Source organism: Mauremys reevesii, linkage group 15, assembly GCF_016161935.1.
Source record: "Mauremys reevesii isolate NIE-2019 linkage group 15, ASM1616193v1, whole genome shotgun sequence".
NCBI lineage: Eukaryota > Metazoa > Chordata > Testudines > Geoemydidae > Mauremys > Mauremys reevesii.
The window spans coordinates 41303532-41317032 of record NC_052637.1 but is presented as its reverse complement, the minus strand read 5'-3'; the positions used below and the strand labels follow the sequence as shown (position 1 = coordinate 41317032).

Sequence of the window (13501 nt, the reverse complement as noted above, 5' to 3'; positions counted from 1 at the left end):
CCATTTACTTAACTTCTGGTGTGTTGTGAATCTGCTCAACAACCTTACGTGAGCAGAGGTCAGCATGGTGAATCCACGAAGGGGGTTTGCTCTTTGCCTCCTGCTAGAGGAGGGTTATTAAGGAACCAGGAGGGAAGTTAGTTGAGTGTGGGTTGCTGGGCAAGGTGCCTGGGTTACCTGGGAGGAGCGTGGTGGTTGGAGGGAGTTGGAGTGATTCGTGGTCCAGAGGCAGCGTGCTCTCTGGAGCGTAACACAACCCTTGATGTTGAAGCAGAGGCAGGGCACCTGATTGGGCATCAAGAGACCTGGCTTCTGTTTCCACCTCTGCACTGAGCTCTGGTGAGAATTAAAGCTGGTCACCCTCTGCCTCAGTTTCCCCCCCCCCCACCTTTGGCCTGTCTCTTTATTGCGTGTATGTACAGCACCCAACGCATTAGGGGCCTGATCTCGATTGGGGGTGATCCCATAACCTGTATTAATTTATATTCTCTGTCCTTAGGTCATGTTAGCTGCATCTTACTGGTCCCTCCTGGCTCCTGCCATTGAATTGGCTGAAGATTCTGGGGATTTTGGGGCTTTTGCTTTCTTCCCGGTAGCTGTTGGCTTCACCCTGGGAGCAGCTTTTGTCTACTTGGCCGACCTCCTCCTCCCGTTGCTGGTAAGTAGCAGTCTGACTGTCTGCTGTCAGTGGCCTCGGGCTAGTCTCCCACCCACCCTGTTTGTGTCCGGGACCGTAGGCTGCTGGAAGCCTGTTTCTAGCTGACCTGCACGTTACTGGATGCACGAGGCGGGTTACGTGTTGCTCTTGAACGCCTGCCTTTCACACGGCAGAGTAAAGTCTGGTCTCTGAGCTGGCAGCGCAGTGTCTGTGCTGTCACCACCCCGAACTCATCTGCCTATTCCCCCCTCTTGCAGATTCCCTAGGTAGCAAATAGAGGTCTGCTGCCCTAAATCGGGTGCTCTCTTAGGGGAGTGACTCATAGAAAGGTGGGGCTGGGAGGGACCTGGAGAAGTCACTAAGTCCACCCCCAGTGCTGTGGCAGGACCAAGTAAACCTAGACCGTCCCTGTCAGGTATTTGTCCAACCTGTTCTTAGACCCTCCAATGACGGGGATTCCACAGCCTCCCTTGGGAAGGTTAGAAAGTTAGAAACTCCCTTATAATTGGAAGCTTTGTCCTCATATCTAGCCTAACTCTCCCTTGCTGCAGATGAAGCCCAGTACTACTTGTGCTACCTTCAGTGGACACGGAGAACAATTGAGCAGAGTCCTCTTTATAGCAGCCTTTCATATATCTGAGAACTAGCAGGTCCCCTTCCCCTCAGTCTCCTTTTCTCAAGACTAAACAGGCCCCGTTTTTCTTCCCCTTTCCTCCCAGCTGAGGTTTTCTAAATGTTTTGCCATTTTTCTTGCCCTCCTCTGGACTCTCTCCAGTTTGTCCACATCTTTGCCCAGACCTGGGCACAGCACGGCCCCTCCCCAGCACCCAGTAGAGTGGGACGGTTACCTCCCACGTCTAACGTACAGAGCTCCTGGATGGGCCTATCCAGCAGCAGTGGGGATGGAAGGGCAGCTGACTGCACTGGCCTTTGGCTTGGTTTCGGGTTGGGGCTTACCTCAGACTGTTCCCCACGGTATTTGGGGATCCCCAGGATGGATTTTGCATGGCTTCAGGGTTTTGCTATGAAAGCTGCGCTCAGCTTGTTGCAGTGTCGCCAACCCCCACTGTTCAAAAATCCTGAAGCAACCCTCAAAAGAATCATGAGATTTTTGAACCCCACCCCACCCCCCTTGCATCCTGTTTCTGAGCCTTTAGGGCAGGGGTGTCCAAACTACGGCCCGCGGGCCAACCGCGCCCGTCAGTTTTTTTTTATGCAGCAGCGGCTCCGGTTGAGCCGCCTCCGCCCGCGCGGGTCCACCGGAGCCGGACGGGGACGAACCTGCCGCGCCCGCGCCCGCGCGGAGGCGAGCTCAACCGAGAGCCGACGGGACCTGCCGCAGGCATGGCATGCAGCATGACAGCGGCTCGGCCGCCCCGGCCCGGTGGACCTGCGGCAGGCATGGGAGCAGCGCTCAGCCGAGCAGGGGCGGACGGGAGCCGGGGAGGACCCCGGCCAGCTCGCCCGCGCCGGCTCGCCCCGTACCCGCCTTGTGGCTTTGTGTGTGTTTTGTGGCCTTTTTTTTTTTTTTCTATTTTGCCCCAAAACTGCTTTAGGGTATGTTTGAGTCACACTTTCAAGCTTTTCTCAGCAATCATCAGGCTAGGAACTTGTTTGTTTGTTGTTTTTTTTAAAGGGTGATATTTTTGTTTTGTAACATGACTCCAGGAGCTGGAGCTTTAAAACACTGAATACTGGGAGATTCATGAGAGGTGGAAACGCTGCCCTTGTTAAACCTTCCTTTAGCTGGTGCAAGTGAAAAGGATGAACTGCAGTAACCAACAGGGCCTGGTGATAAAAACATTGATTTCCTTGGCTTTGCTAGCTGTCTAGAAGAGCTCTTCAGAAGGTTGAGGTGGCTGTGTGTTCAATAGTCGTGTTAGGCAACAAAGCATCCGGAGTGTTGATGTTACTCTGTGTTTTGGCTAATAAAGTTAGATGGATTTTTTTCTTAACTTCATATTAGTTTCCATTCTGGCAGAAGCCAGATACTAATCAGTTTCTGTGGGAGATTTAATGAAACTGCATTTCCCTGGGTTTCTCTAAGTCAGTGTCTGGGCTGAACATGGCTTTAGGCCACACACATAAAAGTGTCGGCTCTTTCCTTTTTTTATGTTTTGTATCTTTAACTGGCAGTGGTTTCCAAACAGTCCAGGTGAGACCTTTGTTTCAATCCTGAGATGTAATTTGCAGCATTGCCAACACAATTGTGGAAGTGGCGCGGGCCGAGGGACTTACTTACTGGCCACCACTTCCAGCAGCCCCCATTGGCCTGCAGCGGCAAACCACGGCCAGAGGGAGCTGTGTCGGCCAGACCTGCGGACGGGGCAGGTAAACAAACCGGCCTGGCCCGCCAGGGGGTTTCCCTACACAAGTGGTGACCCCAGTTTGAGAAACACTGATTTAGGGTCAGGTTTTCAAGACTTTCTCTGCAACGACAAGGGCAAGAAACTGTAAATGACAACTGAGTTTGTCATATGATCACATGACTCCAGGAGCTGGGGCTTTAAGAATAACACAAAATATTAACAACAATTCTTGGAGAATTGCAAGAATTGGTAACTCTGATATCTAACGAATGCTTCTCCCTCCCCTATCAGATTCTTTTCCCCCCTTCCCATTTTGGCACAATTGAATATGTTAATTTTTTTTTTAATCTCTTATACAAGAGTCTATAGTAGTAAGCTCAGTTCTAGGATGTACTGTAAATAGGGAGGAATGGTGGTCTTGTGGTTAAGGTACTGGGCTGGATTCAGGTGATCTAGGCACAATTCCTCACTCTGCCACTGACTCCCTGTATGACTGTGGGCAAGTCACTTAATTTTTCTGTGCCTCGATTTCCCCGTCTGTAAATTGGTTCATCTGAAAACTTTGATAGATAAAAATAAAGGCTCCAGTAGTCTGGCACTCCATGAGCCCCTCTACGGTAACGTGGGAGTTCTTTAAACTTCCATTTGTTGCTTAGTTCCTCTCAGAATTTGGAAGATGAAAGTCACCAGATTGTCGTGTATTTGAGTGGAAGGAGCATTGACCTGTGGTGTAAATAACATGGGGTTAGGCATGTCCTGGTATCAGGGGCTTGTAAAACAACCCAGCCCAAGATCCAGCTCTGTCACGCAACCCAATGAATGCAATCAGCTCTCTATTGTGCTTCAAGTTGTGTGAAGGTTATCGTCCTCAAACACCCCTTTGTTTCACTTAGGCCCAAGTTTAAAAACAAAAGTATCTTGCCTGTATTGGTGTTTGCAATAATTGCCTGTCATTATAAGGGACCGTCTAATGTATTTGATCAGCTGCCGATAGCTCCCAGCAGAGAAAGTAAACAGTTCCGCCACGCAACCCGCTTCTAACCAATGTCTCTAAGGTTTTTCTCTGCCTATTGGGAAGAAGCCTACGTCGCCTGTCTCTGCAGGGTTGGGTGGGAGGAGGCGGTGTTGGTCTCTCGCTTCCAAGCCAAGCTTTGGTCCTCAAAAAGGAAAAAAATCCTTCCCCATTATTCCATGCTGCTGTTTAAGAGGCTCCCCTTTCTAGAGAGGTTTTGATTTGAACCCAATTAAAATAACATCAGGAGCTGAACTGACGTTTGGCTTCCACTCCATGCATCTGATGAAGTGGGTTCTAGCCCAGATAGATTTGTTAGTCTCTGAGGTGCCACAAGGACTCCTTGTTTTCGCTGATACAGACTAACACGGCTACCCCTCTGAAACCTGAGTTTTGGCTTGTAGTTGATGCCTTATCGATGTCTTCTTAAATCAGAGGGGCGGGTGGGTCCTTCCACGCTCTTCCCTTGGAGTTCATTTGGGAGGGAGTGTTAATATCTTAGCTTAATGGGTAGTAATCCTGCAAGGGTCTGACGACACTTGTTCCATTTGCCTAATACTCACTCTTCGGGGATAAGAGAAGGATTCTCTCTGCTTCTCTTCCTCCCATTCTACCAAGTGGGGGGACGGAATACCCCCAACACAGCAGTAGTGTGCTTTGTTGTTTTTGATTTATACTGTGGTAGTGCCTAGTAGCCCCTGTCATGGAGTGCGGTGCTAGGAGCTGTACAAACCCAGAACAAAAAAACCAGTCCCTATCCCAAAGAGCCTGCAGTCAAAGCAATGCCCTCATCCCACTCATGCTAGAATAAAAAATGCCAAATGCACCAGGTGTTACTGGAACGGTGCGTGTAAAAAGGAGGAAAAATACCCAGGCTGAACTGACTCTGAAGTCAGTGGGGTTGTGTGTGGGCTTAGAGGTCTCCCCATGTCTTTTCTTCCAGGATTGAGGCCTTCGATTGCTTTGTGGGGAGCACAGCCTAGCAAAGAGACTTGGTGGTGGTGTGGGGGATGTCATGAGAGGGACGTGGGGAGTGACTCACTTTAACAACGTATAGAACTGTAGTATTCTGATTAAAAATGCCTCTTCTACCTTTTTAAACTTAATGGGCCAATGACATCTCTGAAGTAACTGCCTGGGATTGTAATGGCCTGACCCGGGGGTGAATTTGACTCAGTTTCTTTCCCATCTTTTGGATTAAAACCTCTCCCAAGCAGTGCTTTAGTCATTAATGCTCAAGCACCTGTCAGGCTTAAGTTCTTGTAATTTACTCCAGGCTCCTCAAATCCTTGGGTGAATCAGTTGAAGGAAAAAGGAGCTTGAAGGACAAAGCAGCACACTTCCTCACTGAGGTCTCTCATGGAGAAAGGACCCAGAGGGGAATACAAAGGGATGCTAATACACACCATCATTATGAAAGGAGATGGTGATGGATAAGGAATTCCTGGGTTTTTTTTAGTGGACTGTTCTCTGTGTAACGATGACTTTGCTTTGATGTGCTTGATGCTTCTCCCTAGCTGCTTTGGGGTGTAGCAACTCTTCCCCCTTTTCAGGCAGCTCACAGAGGACTGGTGCGGTTACTAAAGGTACCTAAGGAAGTGTTTGTGTTCCCCGGTGGAGCCCTGTGGGACAAACTGGCTAATGGGGCTGAACAGTTTGTCATTAGGTTCTTCACAAAGGGAAGGATTTAATCCATTAGATTTTTAATTTGGAAGATTTAACCCATCTGTTCTTTCATTAGTTGGGTTCACTGAGGGTGAGACTCTGGTTTGGGTGTGTTTCCTATTGAGTACAGGTGATAACACACCTGGAGGTGAACCGGGTAATGGGATGCTGTCGGGAGGAGCTCCAGAGAATGAGCCAAGTGTGCTCAATGTAAGCCAGGAGGAGCTATGCTGCAATTGCATATAGGGACCTCGACATTTCAAAATGACTTGGATGGAACTAGACAAGCATGTCTCCATCGGCTGCAGTGGTGCAAACTGCGGTGTGGCACGTGCCCAGTTAAACAAGGCCACGTTCTAGTTCCCTGTAGGATGCTCTGCCAGTTCTGAGCAAATAATGTCTGTTTTTATACTTCCCGTCCACCAGCGTCGGTGACACAGGCTCCTTTTTTTTTTTTTGGAAGGAGTTGGGTACGAGAAGCTGCTATGGAAATCAATAGGAGCTCTGGGTGATGAAAATCAAGAAGTTTTTATTTAGCTGACTAAAGTTAGGCACCTAGATTTGTTAACTTGGCCCCTGCGTTGCTAATAATGTACAGATAGAGCTGCTAACAGCCGTGGGCCAAAGACACAGAAGCCAGGTTGTGTAGAACAGGGGTAAGTTTGGCGCTCGACTGGACTCCTTTCTTGTTGGCACTCTGAACTGTCCGCTTCTGCACGGAAAAAAGCGTGGATGAGTCTCCCCCGCTCTGCCACTAACTTTCATGCCCCGTGCCATTGAAAGGGTTCCGAGAGCATTAGTCTTGTGTTGGGGCACGTCTGCACGATGAGCGAGGGGTGTGATTCCCAGCTCGCGTAGACGTGCTCGTGCAAGTGTAAATAGTAGTGTCGCACGGGCAGCGGCAATGCAAGCCTGGCTAAGCTGCGCGCAGTCCTAACCTGCCTGAAGCCCGTGGGTTTGCAATTGCTACCTGTGCTACTGTAGCTACGCTCCTCAAGCTAGCGTGAGTATGTCTGCCTGAGCTAGGAATTATACTCCTCGCTCACAGGATTCTGTAGTATAGAGGGAAGAAATGAGAGAACCCTTTCCCCAGGGCTGTTGTAATTCTCCATCATATGGAACCAGAAATAGTGTCAAGACGTGGGTTTATTATTGGGAATAGGAAGGAGATCAGGGAACATGAGCCTTCTCCCTCATGTCTGGTACTCTATTGCACACCATCCATGCAGGGACGCTTGTATAATGGGCTTGGATTGGCTTTTTTTGTTTTTAGCAAAGGCTGCCAGTATTTGACGGACAGCGTAGTGTGTGTTAGCATCCTGCCTGCGAGGAGGAGATTTATCTAGCTCAGAGCATCCCTTTTTCTTGTTTTTTCAAAGCGCCTGTGTTTAGCACAGCAATCTGAAGAAAACCCCTCTCTTTCCCTTCCCCTGCTCCCCTTAAGAGCACTGGTTGGGTTGCAGAGACAAAACCACTGTGTGGTGGAAACTGGAGCATTTGTCTGAAATGTTTGTCAATCCTCGCCTCTGCAAAGGGCGGAGGAGGGGGTATATTAAAGCTCTTTGCTGATGTTGTTTGAATAGCTGCCAGATTGCTCCCTCTCCTGGTTTGAAGGAGGTGTATACAGAGACAGTATTGGCGAGTGGCTAGGGTACTGCCCTGGGACTCAGTTCTGTTCCTGATTCGGCTGGCTGACCCTGGGCATGTCACCTGTCCCTGGCAGTTTTCTTCCTGACCCTTTGTCTGCCCTATCTGTGTGGACAGTAAGGCTGTCTCTTAATATGAATTTATGCAGAGTGGGTCCCTGATTTTAGCTGGGACTTCTAGGCACTGCTGCAAAACAAATATTTGTGTTCTGGCTGAATGGACCGTCCCTGTATTCGCTCTTTTGCCTTTTTACCTGAATGGACAAGACGTCCCCCCACCAGCCCTGCAGGTGGCTCAAGCGGTTTCAGGTTCAAGGAGGCGGGTGCAACCTCTGACCAAGTAGCAAAAGTGCAAATGGTGGAGGACAACGCCACCGCCTGCAGCAAATGTTCTGGACTAGTGCATCTGGCAGGCTGTAATAGACAGACATAAGCTGCCTTCGGCAGTACTACAGTGGTTTGTAATTATACATAAATACCGAACAGTGAATTAGTGATGTTTTGTTATTTGAGCGTAACTCTCACAAAACAATGGGTGACTGCCGCAGTGGTCTAGATTCTGATCTGGGTGTGACTGACCGCAAAATCCGGCTCGGTGAGAGTTGTATTTAAACTACCTATTGATCACACGCAATCCTGACTTCTCAAAATTGCTCTTTCCACTGTAAATCTAACACTGTGCTTGAGTTTAAGGCAGGTCTTCACTGGCGACGTACAAGCGCTGCCTCGGCAGTTCTTTAACGTGGCTTTGGCTTGTGTAGTCGGGGCAGAGCGCTCCCACCTCCACGAGGAGTGTGGCTCCCAGCGCTGGTGCACTGTCTACACTGGCACTTCACAGCGCTGAAACTCGCAGCATATTTGTCACACGCATCTTCATGGATCATGCCCTTTCTGCAGTGTGCTGCTAATTGGTTTCCTGAGGCCTGAGTAACTCTGGACCGAGCCGGTGGGAAGTGTGCCGACCACGCCCCCTTTCTGCTGTTACGTCTAATGTAAAGCAGAGACCGGTTGTTAAACATGCATCGAGCTTGGCTCTGATGTTTTAAACAGCCTTCAGAAATATGGTGGGGGGAGGTGCGGGGGAGGAAACTTGTCACATTCTTGTCATTGGCACCAGGAAAAGATCAAGATGCGATTTTTATATCACTAGACCTGATCAGAGAGAGATGAAACTGACTCCAGCATGTAGTGATATTTTGTGCACCTCCCTGCAACTGACACCAGCTTTTCAAGTGTGTGCTGGAGTGGAGGTATTTTCAGGAGACAGCTTCACAACGCACAAGGAGAAAGTGGGAAAAGATTAATTGAGGGTGGGGGATTCAATGTGAGTCAGAGCTCACTCTCTGCATTCTTGATTTTCCCCTCGTTTCTCCCCCCATCCTCCCCACGCTGAGATCAATAAAAAGCAGCCCTTCCACTTTTGTGCATGGAAGCACAGATTCTGCTCCAATTAACTGAATAGCGGAAACCTTTCTGGGGAGCTTAGCCGGGGAAACTGTCATCAGGAAATGCTGCAAAACCTTCCTCTTTGGAAAGGCCTCGTCCCTCAAAAAGGAGACGCTCTGTTGAAACCATCTTATAGCCCAATTGACCCTTGAAACAAATCAGCCACACTAGATTTACTTACTTTATATTTTTTTAGATAAAACGCCACCCCAAGCAGAGGTTTTACCCTGAAAGGAAAGAAGCGCCAGATGTTCCATGGTGTCCATTAGGGCGTCTCTATTGCTATTGATTTTATGTGGCAGGTGCTCAGACACCATGGTGACAGGCAGTAGTGTAAAACTCCAATGTGGATAAATAAGAAATTTTCCACCAATGCTTTCTTTACAGCTTGACTTGCAGTACAAGCATTAAAATACATACAACAAGCTCTATAGCCAAGGGGTGCAGAGGGCCAGCATAGGGACCTAGATCTTAATTGTTGTGCTGTTCCCTTCTGCAGAGAGGTAAATTTTTCCCATGGTGCATGCTCCACAGACACTGGGTAACCAACGCGTCAGGCATGGTCCCTCAGAACGGTTACAGCACACGTTACCCAAATTTAAACTGCAGAATAATCACCTAAATCAATATGCAGAATCCACTGAAAGCCATAAAGAAGTTAATGGGAACCTGTGGATTTCAGTCTGGCCCCAGATTTAGTTTTTGTGGAAACCAGGTGCCCATTGAAACGTTTCTACAACTTGGGGTTTTCATTTCAAATTCCTATGAAAAGTTGTATGGTTTTTTTTTTTTTTAAAGATTTCCCCTTTGGAGCCCAGACATTGTATCCCTAAATCTGAAAGTGAAATGGGCTAGAAACATAAATGAAATTGACTCTGATTTTTCCTTCTCAAACTTAAGAGAAATGCAAATAAATAAAGGGAGCCCAGAGTTGCAATTAAATTGATTCTGTAGAGTTCTCTGCCTCTAGTAACTGATCATGTTCTTAGTAATGTAGGTAAAGTAATACTTGCTTCCAGTGTGTGATTGTCGTTAAGCTGGCTGCTCCCTTAATTAGTGTCTCTATGTTGCTATTATACATTAAACACTACGAAAGCCCTTGCATCTGAAGTCCAAAGGTAAACAGAAGTGATACCCTGAAATTCTGAGCTTAAATCCCCTTCTCCAGCACTTCATGCTTATTTATATACACACTGGCTAGACTGCCAGAAAATGAAATCTATATGGGAATCCCCAGCGTTGTTCTAGAAATGGTTATTGAAGTTTTATGGGTGGGAAGAAGTAAAAAGTGTTTATCCCCCCCAAAGCCTGCAGCCAGAGAACCCAAATTTAATTCCACTTCTTGCAGTCAGCTCAGTCCCCCTTATCGCAGGAAGTGCAAAGTTTTCCCATCGTTACTTTCTATTTTACTATGCATTTGCAATCATGATAAAGGGCTTATTTCCCTGCAGCTCAGCATGATTACTTCGCCCCCACCCCGCTTCTTATCATAAGCGTTTTTCTGCTCTGTAGCACAGGCCTTTGCTGGCTGTGAAATTCAATTATTGTTGGGGGCTTGGCACAGAAATTGTAAAGGCGACGTTTGCAGAAGCATTCTGGGTTGATTCGGTTCTTCCAACACACCTAACCAAGGCTGAGTGGCCAGGCCATGAGGAAAATACCCTATATAAAGAATAATTTTGGGTAGGTATCAGACGTCGTCTTCTGATTTTCTTTTCCTTTCTCTGCGGATGAGATTGGATATGAAGAGAATATCCTTTGCTGCTTAGGATTTCTCCCGGAGGTTTCCATGTCCCCAGTGGGCGCTGGGGTGGTGCTGCATGCAGATAGGAGAGCACCTATTCTCTGGGGTCTGCACTGGCTACCCTTTCGGTTCAGAGAGCGAGTCGGGGAGATGGCTGAGGTCAAGAACCTCTAAAAATCAGGCTGGGGGCATTTCAGGTTGGGCACTCAGTATTAGTGGCACCTAACTGGCTTTGCAAGCCAAGCAGCAAGACCATGATGATCTGAAGTGGAACCCAAGAATCCTTTGCTTGCAGTAACTGCGCTGCATGTCTGGCCATTGAAGGTACTGGCTTACTTAGGATCTGATCCAAAGCTCAGTGAGGTGGGTGGGAGTCAGTGTTCACATGACTCTCCGAAGTGGGGCTGTTCGAAGTGGGGCTGAGCTCTGGTTTAGATTATTTACAGGACTAACCTGGCTATTTCAAGTGGCAAGGTTCTGTTTAGCCACTGGCAAGCAGAGCCCTCCAGACGGGTTGAGCTTTTCTTTGATCCTGTGCTGCGTGCGAATTCACAAACAGGTGCTAGGCCCAAATTAACGCATCTGCCGTGAAACGGAAACCTGCCATTAAAATGAAAAAAGGGAGTAAGATTGCAAGCCCTGGGTGTTTGAACATGTCAACGAAAGGAAAATTGCTTTTATGTAGCTCACCAAAAATATATATATCTTAAAAAAGGCAGCACAATGACAATTCGTTATCAGAGTAAACTCTGAATCACTCAGCAGATTCATTTGACGTGCTGTCTAGTTTGAAGCCTTATTATAAAGAGCTGCCATTCATGCAAATTTTACACTTTTCGATTGTACAATAAGCTCTTTGGGGCGAGGGTTGACTTATATTGTGGTAGCACCTTGAGGCCTCAGCCCCATTGTGCTCGGGGCTGTATGCATGGAGGAAGGATGGTCCAGTGGTTAGGGTGCTGGCCTGGGACACCAGAGACCTGGGTTTGCTTTGCCATAAACGTTCGGTTACTTTCAGCAAATTGCTTAATTGCCCTGTCTCTCAATTCCCTCATCTGTGAATTGGGGATAACTCTGACCTACTGACCAGGGGCTTTGGGGGGATAAATACATCAGAGATGATGAGGTGCTCAGGTGATACAATCCTGGAGCCATTAAGCCAGCCCCTGCCCTGGCGAGCTGACAGATGAGAGAGGGGTCTCCAGATGGGGAGAATAGCGAGGGAACATTGAGACAATTGATAGCGGCATGATAAGCAGCGCCTGCAGCACGCTCCCTGCGCCCTCCACCCCCATTGTGGAATTTTTTGTGTATTTGCATCGTGTGCAGCACAAGGGATGTCACTGGTGGATTGATAACATTTTACAGTCGTTTGCTAATTAAGCCGCGTATCTTACGTAGAACAAGAACTTTGGTCCCACTTTGTATTCCCGCGGGAGCAATTCTCTGCGCCCGGCGAAGATGCTTGGAGTCTCACTGGGGTTTATTGGATGTGCTTGGCTGGCGAGGCAGCAGGAAGAGACTGGAACAGCGTAGCTGTTTTATACACAGTGCTGGTTGGATTTTATTTAGAATGCTGAGCAGTCCTCTCTCTGCTCGGAGACGTTGATTTGCAGCATACAGTGATAGCTATAAGGCCTCAGAGATTTCCCTTTGAGAGCACTCTGACCCAGGGTCTGCCTGCGGGCTTCTCTAAACCCTTCCACGGGCTGGAAGCTGAGGCTAGACAAATACAGACTCAGAATGAGGTGCATGGTTTTTAACAGTGTGATGGTAACTAACCACTGGAATCGCTTACCTTGGGAGGGGATGGATTGTCCCTCACGGGAGGTTTTAAAATCAAGATTGGATGTTTTGCTAAAGATGTGCTTTAGTTCAAACAGGAATCAATCCAGGGAAGTCATATGGTCCATGTCAGCTAGGATGTCAGACTAGATGATCACAACAGTCTCTCTAGTGTGTGGTAGAGCAGAGAATCTAACCCAGATTTCCTGTGTCCCAAAAGCATCCTTCCAAAATGTGAACTGGGCTTGCTTTTAATACAGTTCTAAATGGCGTAGCCTCCTTTGATCCTTGCGTAGACGGATCACTTACTTCCATCTGCCTTTGCCTAGTACCCAATGCAAGGGAATGAAGAGAGATTTGACAATTGCAATTAAGAAAAACCTGAGGATCATGACAGCATTTTATCTAAACTGTGTCAGTCCTGCCTGATTTAGCTGCATGCCTTGAACCATTTTAGACTTTAGTAGATCTTTAGAGGCATATGTTAAACACACTTTTCTTGGTCCAGTGCCGAGACCTGTCTGTCACTCCACCTTCCAGAACTCTAGTGCAAAAGACACACGCCACAGAGTAATTGCCTGATTTGCACGTGGCTTCTTCTCGAATATAAATCGGGACTTAACCACTGGCAGAATGTGCTCGTGACAGGCTTGCAGGCCAGGGCTCTGTAACGACGAGTTGAACCAGGCATGACTAGATCATGATACAAATGGAGCAGAAGGCCCCATCAGGAAATAGCAGGTGCTGTGAACCAGGTACATAAGCCAGTACGTAGGTTTATTCAGGGCAGAATCTCGGGAACCCAAATTAAGATGAACAGAAAAGTGGGTCATTTCCTACTCCCGCTGTTCCAAGACTAGTCCTTTTAAAATAGGGTTAGTGGTAATGCGCCTGGTTCTCCTTTCACTGACATTGGTACAATCCAATGCAAGTCCACTCGCATTGCTGGAGTCTTACCAGCGTAAAGCTGGTGAAAGGGAGAGGAGAATTGGACCTGTAATTCTTACCGTGTTTGAGTTGAGGGTGCGAAACCTGACTGAGGGTAGCTAGACCTCGAAGGGATTCAGCATGGGTGGAGCAGACGGTGACATTCCCTGGGTTGTTAGAAGCGCCATGAAGAATTTATGGAAGTACAATATCCAGGAGAAGGAGAGAAGCTCCCTTTTTTGAAGCAGGAGCTTGTGACAATGTATTACTGCAATGACTGTTTGTTGTACCAGATGACCTGGTCACCTC

The 13501-nt window shown here is 47.9% G+C and overlaps 1 protein-coding gene across 2 annotated transcripts in view; it reads left to right on the top strand.

Annotated features, from left to right (window-relative positions):
• Positions 1-13501, top strand: part of SLC39A11 (solute carrier family 39 member 11) — a 243333-nt gene that overhangs the window by 23397 nt on the left and 206435 nt on the right. The window contains exon 4 of one of the 2 annotated variants that reach the window (XM_039501620.1): positions 500-658. The exons of the other annotated variant lie outside the window; for it this stretch is intronic. Coding sequence (XP_039357554.1) covers positions 500-658 — 159 coding nt within the window. The remainder of the gene's footprint in view (positions 1-499; positions 659-13501) is intronic. 2 annotated transcript variants of the gene reach the window in all.